The sequence below is a fragment of the Uloborus diversus genome, chromosome 1 (genome assembly GCF_026930045.1).
Source record: "Uloborus diversus isolate 005 chromosome 1, Udiv.v.3.1, whole genome shotgun sequence".
Lineage (NCBI taxonomy): Eukaryota > Metazoa > Arthropoda > Arachnida > Araneae > Uloboridae > Uloborus > Uloborus diversus.
This window is the reverse complement of record NC_072731.1, coordinates 102,000,488-102,017,356: the sequence shown is the minus strand read 5'-3', so window position 1 is coordinate 102,017,356 and position 16,869 is coordinate 102,000,488. Positions and strand designations below refer to the sequence as shown.

At 31.3% G+C, this 16,869-nt stretch overlaps 1 protein-coding gene across 1 annotated transcript in view; it reads left to right on the top strand.

Moving 5' to 3' along the window:
* LOC129217073 (dedicator of cytokinesis protein 7-like) overlaps positions 1 to 16,869 on the top strand; it is a 126,241-nt gene that overhangs the window by 91,390 nt on the left and 17,982 nt on the right. Inside the window, exons 28-32 of the mRNA XM_054851357.1 lie at positions 4,506 to 4,602; positions 9,744 to 9,840; positions 9,951 to 10,085; positions 10,201 to 10,353; positions 15,353 to 15,511. Of these exons, the coding sequence (XP_054707332.1) occupies positions 4,506 to 4,602; positions 9,744 to 9,840; positions 9,951 to 10,085; positions 10,201 to 10,353; positions 15,353 to 15,511 (641 nt within the window). The remainder of the gene's footprint in view (positions 1 to 4,505; positions 4,603 to 9,743; positions 9,841 to 9,950; positions 10,086 to 10,200; positions 10,354 to 15,352; positions 15,512 to 16,869) is intronic.

The window sequence follows — 16,869 nt, the reverse complement described above, 5'->3', positions numbered from 1 at the left end:
CCTTTTCCTCCTTTTTTTTGCCTCTTTTAGGCCTTATTTTTCTCAAAAATCGGAAAAATTACGATTTTTTTTAAATTTTCGGTCCCCAATTTCTTATTCTTTCTATTTTTTCCTCTCGAAACGTCATCCTAAGCGATATCTACCAAAAACGTAAGTTTTGGAATCATGCCAACGACGTCAAACACGTGCTGGGCCGAAAGTTGCGTGCCTCGTTTGAGATTTCAATCTTTTTGCATCCTGCAAGTATTTCAATTATTTTTAATGTTGGGTGAGTTTTTACTTCGTGCTTCCTTATATCTGCTTATTTTATCCATCATTTCAATAATATTTTATTTCTTTATGTTTATTTTAGAAAAAATGCAAAAGTCAATCAAAAAATGACTTAGCACCCACAGTCTCGAATTTTATTGAAACTTGGCATGGTAACTTTTTTGTATATTTAAAAAAGTGTAAAAAATATTTATGGTGAATCTCAGATTAATTAGGCTTTACAGCCTGGTAAATGTTTTGAGATTTCATGATTAATTAAGGAGCCTGCAAGTTGTTCTTTTGATTCCAAAATCCTATTAGGAAGTTTTTAAAAACAAATTTTGGGTTCCAATGCAAGGAAAAAGATAACCAATTGTTTATATACATATATACTTTCGATTCTTACTATGAAAAGTATGTTTTACCACGTAAAGAAATTTTTGATTTTTCTCTCTGTTGTAAATTTTTACTTAACCAACAGACCTAATTTTAAAATGCATGTTCTCACTCGTGTAACACTATAAACTCAAATGTTTTTAATGAAAAAATGTTTTTTCCTAAAAAATATGAAAAGTTGACACTATTGTGTGATGCAGCCAAGATTGACCTATGGCTCCCCCAACCCTTTGTTCAAGATCTCAGAGGTTAGAAATTGTTGCCTCTTCTTCAAAAATTTAGATTTATTTAGAAATAAACACTTGCAAGAAATGGTACAATGCAGCAAATTGTACAACATTATTACTTATACTTAATTAAGTAAACATTACCTTTAAAACTGTTAAATTAGCCATTTTTTGTTGAATTTTTGAATGTCATGGCTTTCAGGTTCTATTTTGATGCGGTTTTGAATATCATCCCTTTTACAAAATTCTTTTGGATTTCCTCCTTTTTGCTCTCTGACCACTCTCATCCCTGATAAAAGTTTTGTAAAAAAAAAAGTGTACAAGTATCATTCAGGGTTGGTATGCTCCGGGAAAACCTAGAATTGTCAGGGAAAATGACATAGTCAAAAATGTCAGGGAAAAGTCAGGGAATTTTCCAAATACAGCTCAAAAAAAAAAAATCCCCAGGGAGTTTTGTTCTCTGAGATCAAATCTTCATTTTTATCGATGTTTCATGAAAAAAAAATGACATTTTTAGGTAAAATGACTGGCAATAAAAAAGTGCCGACCCAAAAAAAACTTTCACAGTCGTCACTTTTGGCCCTCAATACTTCCCAAGAAAAAATTTTCTCTTGTGAACAGGAATTATGCACAAGCTCAACAGGGGAGAAGACAATTAACTGCTTTGGAATCACAGAGCAGAAGGGAGTTGATTGGGAAAATCGTTTTCTTTGACTGCAAACTAATGAAAGTAACGCAAAATGTGCTACAAATTGTTTGTTTTTTTGAGCAATCACGATTGCTAATTGTTTTTATTTGACCATCCTTGATGTTTGGATCCTTTTTCAACCCCACCGTCCTCTGCAGGCGAGGCTCCTCCTGGTCGCTGGCATCCATGTCCTACACTCGCACTCTCATATGCATACACACATACACAAGCGCATTTACACTTATACACACACACAAGCCTACACATACACAACTGTACAAACGTAACCGCCCAAGAAGAGGGACAGAAGTAGTTTCTAGAAACAAGTGAGTAGGGTAGTAATCAATGAGTAGGGAATCAATTAATGAGTAGGGTTTAAAATTCAAATTAATTATAAACTTAAACTTTTTTTTAATGTTTGAATATGTATCTAATTTTCTTGAAAAATGAAAAATTTTGTTCTTAAAAATGAATTTTCATTGCCTTGAACGCAAATGTACTAAAAACTTTTCAACTGAATTGTAATTTCATGAAGATTTATTATTCTTAAATTGTTTTCATGCTAGAAGTTCAAAAAAAATTTTTTCTTAATTTTTGATGTAGCCGCAATATTTGGTCATTTCCAAGGTGGAAGTACACAATACTTTTTAAGTGCTCAGGTTTCCAAAAACGACAATGGATGTTTATTGCAATGCAAACTGTTGAAAACAATGCAAAATGTTCTTTTTTTGTGTGGATAATAGGATAATTTGTAATTATTTTCTAGAAAAATGCAAAATTTTATCTTCAGAACATTGTTTTTATTATTATTGATTTAGATGCTTATGTGCTAAAAACTGACTATTTTGTCTTAATTATAGTTTTTTAAGTATTATTAATTTTTTTATTGCTACTTTTATGCTACAAATTCAAAAATCTACTTGTTATCTTAAATTTTTCACTTAACGCCATATTTGGTCATTTGCAAGATGGAAGTAGACGTAAATTTCCGAAAACAGAATTGCATATTTATCTTAATGTAAACTAATGAAATAAACATAAAATGTGCAATAAATTATGAATTTTTAAAAATTAGTTATTTTCTATAAAAGAAAAATTTTAATGTAAGAATCCTTTAATGTGTGAAAGAAAAAATACTAATTATTTATTGGCATGATGCCTATGATCGGCGGATGTTGATTGTTTTTGTGCATTATTATATGGTATGCCGATCAACGCAACAAGTTAATCATATTTATACTGAAAAATAGCTTTGTATTTTGCTCCCTATGTTTTGTGTTATATACTAATTCGCAACTCCAGAGCTCGAATACGCTACCTTGTGGTGATTAACAGTACTAAATATTCCATTCCACGTGTTTTCTTTGCTGTAAAATACAGGCTTCAGACAGTTTGTGTTGTAATGTAATTTAAGAAGAATAGAAAAGAAAGCTTTCCACAAACACGATGAAAAATTACTGTCATTGACTAAGCGTCAAACCAAATTATAAGTTGTAGCATTTGTTTGTTTTACCTTTTTCGTCCGCCATTAGACAGTGGTTGCAGCGCCCCCTATAGTTTATTGAAGTTGGGAATAAGAAAATAAACAGAAATGTAGTATTGTAATCCAAAAGCAGATGCTATAAGATTGCTGCATGTTTACAGCAAAACTCTAATATTACGCATGACCCTTGGCATCGAGGATACGCTAAAATAAGAACTTGGTTTTCAGCAAGTAGCAAATGAATGAAAACTATTTTGAGCAAAATGAAATTTTGAGAGAAAAAAAGAAAAAAATCCAAGATTTCTTTTTTTTTTTTAATTCTAAGGGGAAAAGTTTCAGTTCTTTCGCATGGCTACTTTAAATAATTTTATTGTTTTGAAAATATCGTAATTTAAACTTAATTTTGAATGAAATGAGTTACCTGGAATTTTCTAAAAATTGACTTGGAAAACCTGGAAAAATCAGGGAATTTTTTTTTTAACCACAAGTGTATGAACCCTGATCATATTTATGTGGGAATTTATCCCAATTGAAACGAAGAATAGTAGACGAAACACATTTAATGATTACAAACAGCACATATATGAACATAAACACAAACACACATCACAAATACGAAAAAAAACAATCGTTGCAGTTTGGTATCTAGGGCCATCTTGATACAACAAACACCTTTCGCTCGCTTCTTAAGTGGTTCTCTATCTTTTGTTAACTTTTCGCTCTGCTTGTGAAGATTTGCGGTATAGTTACCGTTAAGTTAGTGGAGCCCATATCCACATTTATACTGAATTTTCTGCAAAAATAAAAAATTGTGTAGAAAATTTTAAAGTTTCATATATCCTGTTAGTCTTCCAATTTCAATATTGTTTTTGCATTGGTCTGTAGTAATTCATATTCAAGATATCAATCATTTTTTACAAACATTTTTGCATAGAAAAGTAAATTGTAACTTCATTTTTTAGGTGAGAATTAAAATTTGCACAAAAGGATTCTAATGAGATGAATAATTTCAATAAATTCATTAACATAAAAAAATTCCATTTATTGCAAGCTGAATTGTTTTTGTTTTTTTTTCTTTTTTTAGCGAAAACATACCTAATTTGAGTACTTATATTTAAGTTTCACATTTTAGTTCTTTTCAAGCTGGCTTTTAAAACAATTAAAACATCACATGATCAACTAGTGTAATTAGTAATCTAAATCCCTGAGAATTTGTGTAAGTAAAGAACGTGATTAAAACTGTTACAAGTGTTTCAAACATTATTGAAGCTCAATACTTCAAATAATTTATTTTTGATCAAAATGAAACTTGATCTTCAAAAGTACTATTTCTTAATCTGTTATTTGAATTCTGAACTTAATATTATATTGAGGAAGATTTCTGAAGATTATTTCAGAAGTTTGTTTCATGATTTGAGAGGTTTTAAAAATTGCATTTTTTAAATTAACTGTTTTCTCATAGATCGCAACCCTCCATCCCCTTCACCTCAGTCTGGTGATAAACTTAGATGGAGAAAGGATCAGATGATTTGGAAATCAAGCATTGATGTTGTGGACAGGTAATCTTTAAGATAAATAAACTCCCTTTTTCTTATTTTATTTCATATTTCTTTCTTTTTTCTTTTCTTATAAAATGTAATTACACTGCTTACTAGTCCCCTTTCCCCCTCTAAAAAATTCTACAGAAAGGTAAAAGTTATAAAAAAGTGGGTTATTTTTTAAAAAAATTTAATTGTCTGCAACTTCCTTTCATACAGTTTGTTATTTTCATTTCTCTATTCTCAAAATTATTTACCCAGAAAGAATCTCCATAAATACTAAAAATGCCTTTTACTTTGTGCCTTAACAGTTATTGGAATATTATCTCTGTTTTATTATTTTCATGATAAATCCTCAGTCATTGTTGAAATATCATAAAGGATCATCCACAATTGATGTCATACTTTGAAGAGGGAAAGGGATTAATGATATTTGTGGGTCTGTGACAAGGGAGAGGGAGCAGACGGCAGGAAATATGACATCACACATCTCAGTTCAAATAAAACTTTTTTTCCTAACAGGGTGTTCATGTAATATAGTTTGACATGGAGGATGGGGGGATGAAGTAAAATTTGATGCTTTGTGGCAAAAGAGGAGGGAGGGGGTCAAATATGTTGATAAAAAGGGGCAACATCATTTATGGTAGCCCGAAATGATGTTGCCCTTTTTATCAACATATTTGACCCCCTTCCCCCTCTTTGCATTGCATTTTACAAAATTAAGGCATTTTCAAAAACAAACAAAAATTCACAATCATGGAGTAATCTGTACCAAGGTGAATTTTTTAAGGGCTGCCCTTAAAACCTTATAGAATACTATTATGACTATGTACTGGATTACATTTTGTTTTAAAGTTTGCCTAGTATTTCAGCTGTTTCATGTTGCCATGTTTGTTTTCAATGTTAGTGGGGGGGTTTTTTCTGTTATCTATTGGAATTGGAATCTCTTAATAGGCATTAATTTTTGTGGATAAATTATGATGAATTCCAATTATTTTTCACTGATCTGCAGCTAAAATGGGTATGCCTGGTTCAAATGTTCTAAATCAAACTTAGTTTAGATATCCCCCCCTACCATACATGATTACATGTAGAGATTGCAATACCAGACCAAAAAGGCGGTACCGGTATCTTGAGGCACGGCAGTGCCCCCACCAAGTCGAGCAAAAGCAAGCCAATTCAAAACAAACACAGGCACAGCTGAACTATCCTTTTCTCGAAGCAACTCACAACGATTATGACTCCCTGTAATTTTGTAGTGGGTAAAGCTAAAAGCCTGGTTTTTTAGTCACTAACAGAACATTTGATAGTGAGATTTGTTTGCAAATTTTATTCCACTTGTATCAATGGTTCAAGAATTATTACCAGTCGAAGTTCGAGGATTTGTCCCTAACAGATGATAGAGAAAAAGCGTCATCATAATTCTAAGATACTTCTAGCAGTCACACGAGCTTGAAATTTTTAACTCAGTTAGTATTCACGATGTAATGAATAGAAAAATTGAAACATTTCAAAATTTCAGTCCCGTGGTGTAGTTTTAGAGCTACTTTCCATTTCGCAAATTAATTACCAACAGATGGCGCTCTTGCTGTAAAAATGAAATCATTGACTAGTCAGTTGAATTTGTAAATGCTGCACGAAATAATGAATACCAGAAACACAGAAATGGTGATGCCGTAATAATGTCCAATGTCAAAATGGACGGTTTTGAAGTGTGAAGATATGTTGGATTCTTACATGCTTGAAACTTGGTATATCTAATATGTATTCGTAGAACAATAAGCCTAAATTTCATGACTATACCTCTGATGGTTGAGGAATTATCAAGATTTGAAAGTGAACTTTTTTACAATGATTGGCTGATTTATTCAACAAAATGTTTACTCACTTCTAAGTGACTCTCAACTGACATAAAAATAGATTTTATGCATAGATAAAGGAAAAAATTTAGAAAGTCAAAAAACTACATTATTATAGCAAAACACTGCGGTATTTTTATGAGCATTGCGGCGTGATCACTTCACAGAACAATTTCAAAATGTTCGCCTAATAATCAAAACAATGCCACTTGTCAAATGCTGCCAGAACAAATTTGTTCAAATTTAAAATTAAACGTTTAATGTTTAAACAAAATGAGGCTTTAAATAATGCTTAAAGATCCATCAAAAGGAAAAAAAATATCTTTAAAATAATGAAACTCGTAAATCTAGAGCTTGAATACGCCACCTTGCAGTGATTTAAGAAATTAGCCACATACGTAGTTAAAACATTCAATTTCTCCCTTGAGGAAAAACTTAAGCTTCAGACACTTGTGATGCTACTGTAGTTTCGAATGAATAAAAAAAAAATGCATGTGAAGAAAAACGTGATAAACGAAATGATAATTCCCCTGGACAATAAAATTGCTGGAAGATTTTAAGAACTGGGAGTCTTAGCAATTTTCCCAATTGTCGCAAAATTTGTCGGCGCCATAGTGAAGAGCCAAAAATGTACTTTCGTCTGGCTGATAGTGACAAAAGCAAACTATTATTGTTCAAAATTGGCGATCGTGGCAAGCCCCAGCTATCAAAAAACATTTTTTGAAATCTTTACTGATAACAAAGCTGAAAGTCTTTTTTGTGTCTTTGTTTCTATGTCTCTCTGTCTGGATGTCTGTTATACGCACAGCGCCTATACGGTTCAGCTGATTTTCGTGAAACCTTTATCTTTTCTAACAATAAAGCTGAAAGTCTGTCTGTGAATCTCTGTCCAGATGTCTGTTACACACATAGTGCGTAGACTGTTCGGCCGATTTTCATGAAATTTGGCACAGAATCTTTTATCGAACAAATTATTATAACATGGATGAGTAAATTATCATAACATAGGCGAGCAAATGAATATAGCAAATTAGCGAGAAATTCATCATCCATTATTTGTAACTATACAAGCGAACCAAATGACCTTTTAATTTTCTACTATGGGCAAAGCTGTGTGGGTATCTCTAGTTACTAGTAAAAAGAAACAAGTGCACCGTAAAGGTAGGAAAAGAAAGGAAGTCTTGCATTTGTGCATGCTTTTACATTTAATTGTCCATTTAGAAACATAACTTTTTACTTCACTTTTCAAAAATTAATGATATTCCAACAAAATATTAATGCAAAAAAAAAGCCAAGTTCGGTCGAAATGAGGTTTGGGGTAGATGGTGTCACCGACAAGAATGCATATCTAACGGTTACCAAGTTCCATAGCAGTTCTTCAAAAATGTTGGACTGCACCATGTTCTTCAATTTATTTAGAAAACAAATTTTTACTTTTTTTTATATTGGATTTAAACTTGGCATGTTACTTTATAGTTTGAGTAGTCAAATGTTTTGAAAATATTTTATTCACGAAAATAAAAAAAGAAGTCTACCAACAAAAAGAAATGAGATCCCATCAAAAGCATAAAATGTATAAAAATGCCAAGTCTCGCTTTCATCGTAAAAAGTAGAGAGATATCAAGAACAACCAAGTCAGGTGTTTTAGTTAGTATTTTGAGAAGCATATAGTTAACAACTTTGTCCTAAATTGTTTTGTAACAAGTTACCGTAATCATATATAGTATCCGTATTTAAACCGGTATTCAGTATTTTTTAAACTTGATACCAGAATACAGATATTAATATCGGTATTAGAAATTTCCCAAGAAACATTCAAAAACATAATGTTTTGTTGCCATTTTGTTCAAAAAGTGCATTATTTACTTTTTGTGAACAATTATAAAATAAAGGGACACATATCATATTTAAAAAAAAATCATTAATGGCAAAGAAACATATTGCATCTATTCAATTTTCACTAAGCCTGGAACTCGTTTTGGGAACAAATTTTCTGCAGTTGAAAATATTCTTTCTGAATTCACGCAGGGCGGTGGTACTGTTAGTAATGTGCAATACACCTCCTGTAGTTGCCTTCATATTCAAATAATTCAGTCTTTAACTTCCTGATTTTGAAAAAATCATTTTTGTGAGTGTGGGTGTTTCTTTTGTATTGTGGGTAGTTTTTTTCATTATCATTATTATTTATAGCTAGTTGTAACTATTCTTCTAGCAACAATTCTTTTTCTGTATTACCATCATCTTCAGCAATTTCCTCTTGGTCAAAACAGGTTTGTGTTTGCTTCTTATTGACCCTTTGGTTTGAAATTTACAAAAAATTTGATCTTGTTAATTTAGTTTTTGTTTCCTTTTTGAAATTCTTTACAATCGGGTAAATATCTGAAAATACGTTCCAACTGGTTTCTTTTTTTTTTTGCAAACATTTTAGGTTTTATTAAACATTATCTCGCTTGGTGCAAAACTGAATAGCAAGACAGAACAGCATGCTAATACCAGTGACAACAGATTGCTGTTTGTTATACTAACAAGAAAAAAGTTTCTCAAAAATCAGTACAGTTCAGAAAAATATTTTTAAAAAACATATAAAAAAATTTCTGCAATTCATGGTTGGAATAAATTGTTCACAGCACAACACTTAAATTCCATTACTCTTAAAATTAATTTTCACAAGCGGGCAAGTCTAGGAAATGAAGAAAATAAAAATGTGGTTCACATAAATTCACGAAAGTGCAATTTATCACACCATCTAATGATGAAAATACCTTTTTGTATTCTTTCCACTACTTTTATTCCTTGATGTTCTATAAGTTTGTGCATTTGAAGCCAAATTTTTACTTAAATAGATTGGTTTTGGTACTGTACCTCTCCCTCACCGAAAAAGAAATTTATATTTAAAATAACAGTAGATATCTGGTTGGTTAAATTTAAAGCACTTTAATTAAAAACTTTATTTTTAGGTACTACCAAAAATACCGGTATTCTACCCCGGCAAATACCGGTATTACGAAATTGCAAAATAGTTCTAAATACCAGTATTCGGTATACTGGTATTGCAATCACTAATTACATGTAAAAGTTAGTGATGTGCTCAAATATGCCTATTGTCACTTTTATCTTTCCTAAAGAAACTAAATTTTTTGTATGTCTTTTGTAATACAAGTATGTTGCTAACACACCTGTAAGCAAAAGTACAGTTTATAAATATTTTATGAAGTAGAAAAATCAATGCAATGATATGTATAAGAATTAACTGCAACATTGCTTACCTTTTATATATATATATTTTTTCACTTTTTTATTTAGACCCAAACTAGATACAGAAGCAGTGATCCAAATAGAAAGTAATCTTTCTTCAGAAGTGAATATGATTGTTCTTGATACACTTGAGCTTATTGTTCAGGTAAATTATAGTGGTTCTCATGAATCAATTCATGCTTTTATAAGTTAATGCAATTCATGGTTACAATCTAAAATTACTATATGACATTGAATTGGTATTTTTTTATGTAGGTTGCTTGTCACACTGACATGTTGCAAGGCGTTCTTAGCACTGTTTTGAAAGTTCTGTTACATGCCCTTGGAACTAACCAAAGCACAACTGTCCTGCAAAATATGTTCACAACTCAGCGTTCTTTAGTCTATAAAGTAATATGAATTTTTCAAACTTTGATATCTGTTAACTGACATTTTTCAAATTTTTATTTAAATATGAAAACTTTTTTCTTTATGATTGTTTGTTTCAATTTTATTGTTTTTATAGTTTCCTGAACTGCTCTTTGAAGAAGAAACTGAACAATGTGCTGATTTATGTTTGAGGTTACTAAGGCACTGTAGTTCAAGCATTAGCAGTGTTCGTTCTCAAGCATCTGCATCTCTCTATCTTTTAATGCGTCAGAATTTTGAAATAGGCAATGTAAGATAGTTTTATAATTTAGCCATTTGAGTTTGTAAGATATGCACATTCACGCACACAAAAATAAGTGGTGAAATAGCATTTCAACTATAGTATCATTGCTATAGTTATAAGATTATGATTTGCAACAGTAAAACAAATTGTTCCCCTTGATAATTGCGTACAAGTAAGGGTCTCATGATCTTTAACCCATTGGCTAGTATTACTTTGATGTTTAGTGAAAGGAAAGACAGTTGTAACAACGAAGTTCAGTTTAAACTGAAATGTCTAAAAGAAGAAAAAAACATTAAAAACTCCAGTAAATTTAAAAGAATCTGCCAAAATGGTAAAAAAGCCATTCATTTTACATTTAAAGTTCAGTAAGTTGTAAAATACTGATCAGACCACCATGGCCGTACAACAATAGAGATAGTTCATATAGCAACAGACACAATCTGACAGGCATTGGTATTTTCAGGATAGTGTTAACTTTATTTTGGAAGTTTCCTTATTCGAATGAGAATTTTTAAGCACTTAAGTCCAAATTTTAATGAGGATTTTTAGAGACTGTTGTGATTACTATGGTGGGAAATTTTAACTTTTTTTCTCTTTTTATTTTATCCTGATTGTTGAACATGTGTCACTTGATACAATTCTCTTTTTTTTTTTTTTTGGTGGTAGACCGGGCAACGCTGCTAGCATTAAATAAAAGATACTGCTAAAAATTGTAAAGCTTAAAAATATTAAGACATCTTTGAAAGGAGACTAAATGAAAATGAAAAACACATTTGAAATTAATTCATTTAAGTATCTTTGGTAATAAAAAAAATCTCATCAAAAACAACCCTGTTGTAAAAATTTCCCCGACAAGTAAACCTTTAACTTTTCCGCACAAAAAAGAAAACCTGCATCCTAAACCCAAAAACCCTCAGCCATAAAAAGTTATGATATCTAGTTTGCCCGCCAAGCATCTGCCAAACTAACATCCTCCCTATTCTTCTTTTTCATCACAGCTACTTCCATTAGAACCTCCTCCCATCTTCAACTCCTCAGAAATATGGATAGATCTTTTAAATTGTTTATCTTGTTTGGTGGGAAGCTTTTTGCTCACCAAGCAACCACTTCAATTTGAAAAGCTTCTCGCCAAACAAGATAAACAATTTAAAAGATCTATCCATATTTCTGAGGAGTTGAAGGTGGGAGGAGGTTCTAATGGAAGTAGCTGTGATGAAAAAGGAAAAGAGGAAGGATGATAGTTTGGCAGATACTTGGCGGGCAAACTAGATATCATAACTTTTTATGGCTGAGGGTTTTTGGGTTTAGGATGCAGGTTTTCTTTTTTGTGCGAAAAGGTTAAAGGTTTTCTTGGTGGGGAAATTTTTACAACAGGGTTGTTTTTGATGAGATATCACATCTTTTTGCATTGATATTATTACTTTGTCTGTATTTTTAGAATTGAGAACTTCAAGTCAGAAAATTTTCAGTTGAAACAATGCTGTTTTGTGTTTTTAAGGAACAATAATGGCCAATCTAATTTTACGTCAAGTTATTTTCTGACTATTAAGATTCCATGTTCATTTTGCGAGAATTGGGAGGTTTAAATTTTAATTCAATCCTTGTATCCTCTCTGTTGCAAAGAAAACTTCTTGGATAATAAAATACTATATTTTAAATTATATTGTTTTCGAGTATTTTAAGACTTTGCAATAAATTCTATTACAGTTTCTTTATTTGACAGATTATTCAGCATTTTCATGAAGGTTTCTTCAAATGTTTTACAGCTTGAGGGCTATTTTAATCTAGCTTTTCATTTTTTGTTTAATTACATTTTTTCTTAAATCGTGGATTATTTTACGTTTTATGGGAAAATTTTAATTGTTTGGTGATTTATCTTTTTCTTGATAGAAGTCTTTGTCTTGTTTAATACCTAGTTTTGTTTAAAAGTTCATTTAAAAAATGAAATAATGCATGTTATCACCGAGCAAAAAAAAAAAAACTAAGCCATTAAATACTTTAAATTTGAATGTGTCAGAAGATCTATACAACTTTACTCGATGTCAAATTGCGGATATCCCAAATTTGCCATAGCGAATGCGCATGTTGCACGCAGACTAAGCTCATTAAAAGTCTTGCTTACATTAATTGCAAAAAAATTTCAGCTAACAAATTGCTGCAAAGCACGGATATCCACACACGTATTTCATATATTTTCAATTCATTATGTGTTGTTTGTGAAAAATCCATTAATTTAGAAAATAAGCAAACCAATAAAAAAGTGCTATTTTTCGCTTTCAATTAAAAAGTTATATGTGCCGTATTCATATGCACACAGTTTCATATAATTTGTCACATAAAATGTTGTAATGGTTTAACTCCAGTTTCGCGCCGACATTTAAAATTTCTTCCCTCCATAAATATATTAAAACTGAAAAACGGGGAAGGAAATTTCGTATCGGCAAAACTTTTGGGGGGGGGGGGGGTTACAGCATTCTAATCTCATTCATTCATTTGTTTCTCTGCTTAAGTATAAACAAACAACATAGAATCTGAAAACAGAAAGCCCAGTGAGCTAAGTCTGCGCGCATGCTCAGTCACTGTGGCAAATTTGTGATATTCGCGATTTAACGTCTAGTTGCAACTGTTGGATATGTTTTAGTCTTGATTGAATTTCATTTCCTAAGACAACTTTGGAATAACTGTTAGATCTGTTCTAACCTTGCAATTGTAGTCCGAGATAAACAAACCCTATGAGCTGAGAGTAAGTACATAAGAATTTAGGGAAAATTAGTGATTTTCAAACTTCAATTACTCTGGCCCATGATGTCCCTGGGGGTTGAATTTTTGTATATGTACTCAATGGCCCCCCAAGAATGTATACAAAAAATCATTACTGTAGCCCCCAGGGGGGCTGTGATAGAACCCCAGGAAGGTACAATTTGGGGGGTAAATGTGAGGGGGAAGGAGAGGGGGTCAAATGGCACAAAAGGCACATCAGTAGGGCACAAGGAATGTGTTTGCGAAATTTCAGCTTGATTCCTTTTTTCGTCTGGGCTGTAGCCCTGTCAAAGAAAGCGAAAACTTTTTTGAACAGCCATTTAATAACTTTAATACCTCCTCCCCCTGATGGTCCAAGGGATTGTATTTTGGTTTACGGCGTCAGGGGCCACTAGAGATTGAGTGTACCAAAAATCAACTCCGGGGGTCTTCATGGGGCTGAGATACAGAGGGGTGAAAAACCCAAAAAAGCCCAACTTGTTCTGTCGTGTAATCTTGTTCTTGGTCACTTTTATTTTCTTTCGTCTTTGGCGGTGGATTTGCTTCTGTTGGCTGCTGACATTTGGTTTCCTTGGCGGGGCGGGACGCTCCCGCGTCCTGTGATAATTAGATATGATTTATGGAAAAATCAATTATAATTGTCGTATCTAAGCAATGAAATGAAGTATTAAAGTAATGTGCCAAGAACACCTAATCAAAAGTGATTGCCTAGTAGAAAAAATAGACAAATTAATTTTAAAAGAATCACTAAGATAAGATTTATCATTTGTAATTGATAAATAAGTTTAAAAAAAATTTTTGAAGTTTAAAATTAAATAAATAAATAAAAAGAAAAGAATTTAGAAAAATAAACATTGTGTTTATACATCAACATTAATCTGGATCAGACAGTTGCCTATGTTGATGAAAATCTTGTACAGTAAAAATACAGTGCATTGCCGTGTTAAGGGGAAGTGTCTTTTCTGCAGCCGGGTTCAAAATAAGAATTTGCCGTTTAAAGTTTTGCACCTCCAGGTATTTGATTCAGTTGCAACTTTTTCAGAATTTTTGTAAAAACATTTCCCACTGACAAATGACCATAAAAGATTGTATTTATTTGAAATATGTGACAAAGAATCGTCTAGTGGCCGTAACTCAATTTTGATATAAAGTGCAGATACAACTTTTGTGCTTAGCATAGCAGTACACTCCCGATTATCTGCAGAATTGGTTAGCACAGGTATCGCAGATAACATAAAAACGGTTTAAAATGAGGAGTAAAAAAGATAAAAATGGTCTTATGCTGAAAAATATTTCTATTGTATATAAAACGTAATACAGTGAAAATAAGTGCAGTATTAAAAATTATTGCTGGTGCATGCAATGGCTTTAAAAGATCACTAACTCTTGCATGCATTGAAACTATGCCTAAAATGATAACCGTTTTTGTAAAAAATGCACGTATGGCAGATTTTAAAAAGAAAATTTTAAAGTGTGAAAGGCCACGGATATTCGGGAGTTTACTGCATACAGTCTTTTCTTATCAGTTTTTTTATTCAGGCGGGTACAGGCGGGACAACAAAAAGGGCTGTAAAAATACTCCATAATTATGTATCATTTCATTACAAAGTACATTTTTGGATTAATATGTATTGCCATAAATTGAAAGTATATTATATATAGTATAAGTGTTATATTTAAAGAATAAATTGAAGTTATTATCTTAAAGTAATTTTATAGGAAATGAATATCCTGCAAGCAAAGATGCTTTTAAGCTTATAGAGATAATTTTCATGGTTAATTTTGAGTGGAACAGCCACTTTTTGCTAACATCTTCATACCTACTAGTCTTTCAGATAAGTTTTTTTTTTTCAAATTTAGGTTCTTAGATTTGTACTGAAAAATGTCATAAAAAGAAATTCAATTTGGAACCATAAATTGTGAAAGTCTCAAAATAAAGAAGGTGTCTTTAAAAAGCTATAAACCAATAACAATAACAAAAAAGAAATGTAGATTAATTTTCAAACAAACTGAATAAAAGCACTAAAGAAATTTAAAATGTACATTAATACTTTGTTTTGTTGACGAGGTTAGATACTTGAAACTTCATATAGTTATCGTTTTGATTGAATTATTTCAATTATTGTATTTTTTCTCGTACCTGTTAACACCCTGCATGCATGTGCTACTGATGTCATTAACATTTTATTCTGTGTTTGCATAATATTTGATTAATACTAATACATTTTACATGTTATTATTATAGAACTTTGCTCGTGTTAAAATGCAAGTAACAATGTCTTTGAGTTCATTGGTGGGAACTAATAGAAATTTTAATGAAGAATATTTAAGACATTCCTTAAAAACTATTCTTGTATATGCAGAAGACGATTCAGAACTTCAAGCTACTACATTTCCCGAACAAGTGAGTTTCTTTTCCAATGGATTATTTCATCCTAATCATAATTAGGGTCTCTCTCTTTTTTTTTTGTTAAGAAAAATCTTTTCTAGATATTTTATTTTTGAAACAATTTTCCTTTGCATTTCTTTCGATGTTTGTATAGATAATAATTAAATGTATATTTAAACATTATATAACAATAATATTTTTTTCCTTAAGTAGTTAAATTTGGGACAAACAGCATTATAACTCTCTAACTAGCAAAATGAATTGCAGTAGACATAGCTCTTTATATATTTGTTAACAATGTTTCTTTGTCATTCATTAATGTTTCCCTTTGTATTTACTTTAATTTTTATTCATTATAACAGAAAAATTTTATTTTACATTTGCTGATCTTTATAAACATATTGGAGATTGTAAAAAAACCGATTAGTACTTATGTGTCTTTGAAAATATTCACACAGTCCTATTTATTTTTTGAAAAAATGGTTTACTGTATCCAAAACCAATCAGCTTATAAGTTTGTTCAAAGCAATTTATATTACAGTGAAGTCCCGTTACTACGAACTCCAAGGGATGGTTAAAATACTTCATTGTAACGGAATATTCGTTGTAACTGAATCGTCTTAAAATTTTCATTATTTTTAAAAGTATTAATTTCGGTAATCTACCCTCTAATATAATTAAAGCTGCTACATAATTTAATCTAAAATATGATTCTGAAAAAACAAAAGAAAATATTGAACACTGACTTTTATTCATTGAATGTCTTCTCAAAAAGTGTTATTTTCTTTTGTACAAGAGATTTGGTCCCAGAGAACATTATACAAGATTCTAATTTGATTTATAAACGTCACTTATACTGATCAAAAGAACAGTTGAGAACTTGCTGACCCCCTTGTGAATTTGCGGGATGCCTCACATATGGCATGCAGAAACCGATTGCACATAGCTAAACCATAGGCGGATTTACGGGGGTGCTAGGGCTGCGCCGCATCCCCAACATTTTTGGTTGGATTTTCAAAGAAAATTTAAATGAAATATATATTATCAGGAGAATATATATATTTCTTCTTAGGAATTTTGTCAAATTTGTTGTTTTTCTACAAATTAATTTCCTTGAAAGCAAAACCAAAAATACAATAATAGGCAGTTTATTGTGTGACCCGGTCGCCACACATCGCCAGTGCAACAGAAATTGTGCCACACAAATTGAGAAGAAATATTTCTCCATTTAAAAAAGAAAGATTATAAATAATTACATAAATCAGATAAAAACATTCCTTGAATTATTTTTCTGTGCTGCATTACATGATAATTTTATACTCTGTAATTGAGAATGTACTGGTATAACATTATAATTTTCTTTTTCTTCGAAA